A 1,218-nucleotide genomic window follows, 5' to 3' on the forward strand; every position below is an offset into this window, starting at 1 on the left:
CCTCCCCACTAACCCTGTGCCCCCTCACAGGAGAACCTCATGCTTTCCATCCTGCCCAAGCACGTGGCCGACGAGATGTTAAAGGACATGAAGAAGGACGAGAGCCAGAAGGACCAGCAGCAGTTCAACACCATGTACATGTATCGCCACGAGAATGTCAGGTGCGGCCCGTGCGAGCCGCTGGGCTTCCAGAGTCTCCCCGGGACCGGCCACCAGCCAGGCCTGAGCCTCAGCCGTTGGAAGCAGCCTCGCTGCCGGGCAGCAGGGCTAGGACGCGCCCTCGCGGGGGTGGGCGCGGGCAGCCGCTTCCCGGGAAGAGCTGGGTGTCCTTGCGCTGGGGCGTGAGCGAGGACTGTCACCCCCATCCGGCTGCCGGGGCCGGGAGCTGGCGCCTCACCCAGGCCTGTGCCCCCCCAGCATCCTCTTTGCCGACATCGTGGGCTTCACCCAGCTGTCCTCCACCTGCAGCGCCCAGGAGCTCGTGAAGCTGCTCAACGAGCTCTTTGCCCGCTTCGACAAGCTGGCACAAGTAAGTGCCCGCCGTGTCCGCCTGCCAGCCTGGGGGCCCCGGCCGTTCCTCCCGCCTGTGCGCCCCTGCCGTGCCGGGGACCCAGGCCCTGCCCTGCCCTTTCAGAAATACCACCAGCTGCGGATCAAGATCCTGGGCGACTGTTACTACTGCATCTGCGGCCTGCCCGACTACCGGGAGGACCACGCCGTCTGCTCCATCCTCATGGGGCTGGCCATGGTGGAGGCCATCTCGTAAGTGGGGCGCCCCTGGGGGGAGGCTGCCGCCTGCGTGGCCGTGCTCCGACCCCCCCTTTCCATGTGCACGTGGCAGGTACGTGCGGGAGAAGACGAAGACCGGGGTGGACATGCGTGTGGGGGTGCACACGGGCACGGTGCTGGGGGGCGTCCTGGGCCAGAAGCGCTGGCAGTATGACGTGTGGTCCACCGACGTCACGGTGGCCAACAAGATGGAGGCCGGCGGCATTCCTGGGTGAGTGAGTGGGCGTGTGTGGGCACTGGGGCGGGGCCGCCCACCCGGGAACGCCCTCCGTGGGGCGCCTGCCTCCGTGGCCAGAGCGTGGCCGCAGCCGCTGCGGCCTGGCCTCTCCCCTTCACCAGAGTTCAGAGCAGCCCGGGCTCCCACCTCGTGATGAGCCGAGGCCAGTCGGCTGGGCGCAGGACTTCTGCTGCCCAGTGCAGCCCCCGCCG

The 1,218-nt window shown here is 68.7% G+C and overlaps 1 protein-coding gene across 1 annotated transcript in view; it reads left to right on the forward strand.

Moving 5' to 3' along the window:
• Positions 1 to 1,218, forward strand: part of ADCY3 (adenylate cyclase 3) — a 61,033-nt gene that overhangs the window by 46,923 nt on the left and 12,892 nt on the right. The window contains exons 3-6 of the mRNA XM_012727352.1: positions 31 to 161; positions 418 to 529; positions 635 to 762; positions 842 to 1,003. Of these exons, the coding sequence (XP_012582806.1) occupies positions 31 to 161; positions 418 to 529; positions 635 to 762; positions 842 to 1,003 (533 nt within the window). The remainder of the gene's footprint in view (positions 1 to 30; positions 162 to 417; positions 530 to 634; positions 763 to 841; positions 1,004 to 1,218) is intronic.

Source organism: Condylura cristata, unplaced genomic scaffold (genome assembly GCF_000260355.1).
Source record: "Condylura cristata isolate star-nosed mole 26May11 unplaced genomic scaffold, ConCri1.0 scaffold00020, whole genome shotgun sequence".
In the NCBI taxonomy this organism is placed as follows: Eukaryota; Metazoa; Chordata; class Mammalia; order Eulipotyphla; family Talpidae; genus Condylura; species Condylura cristata.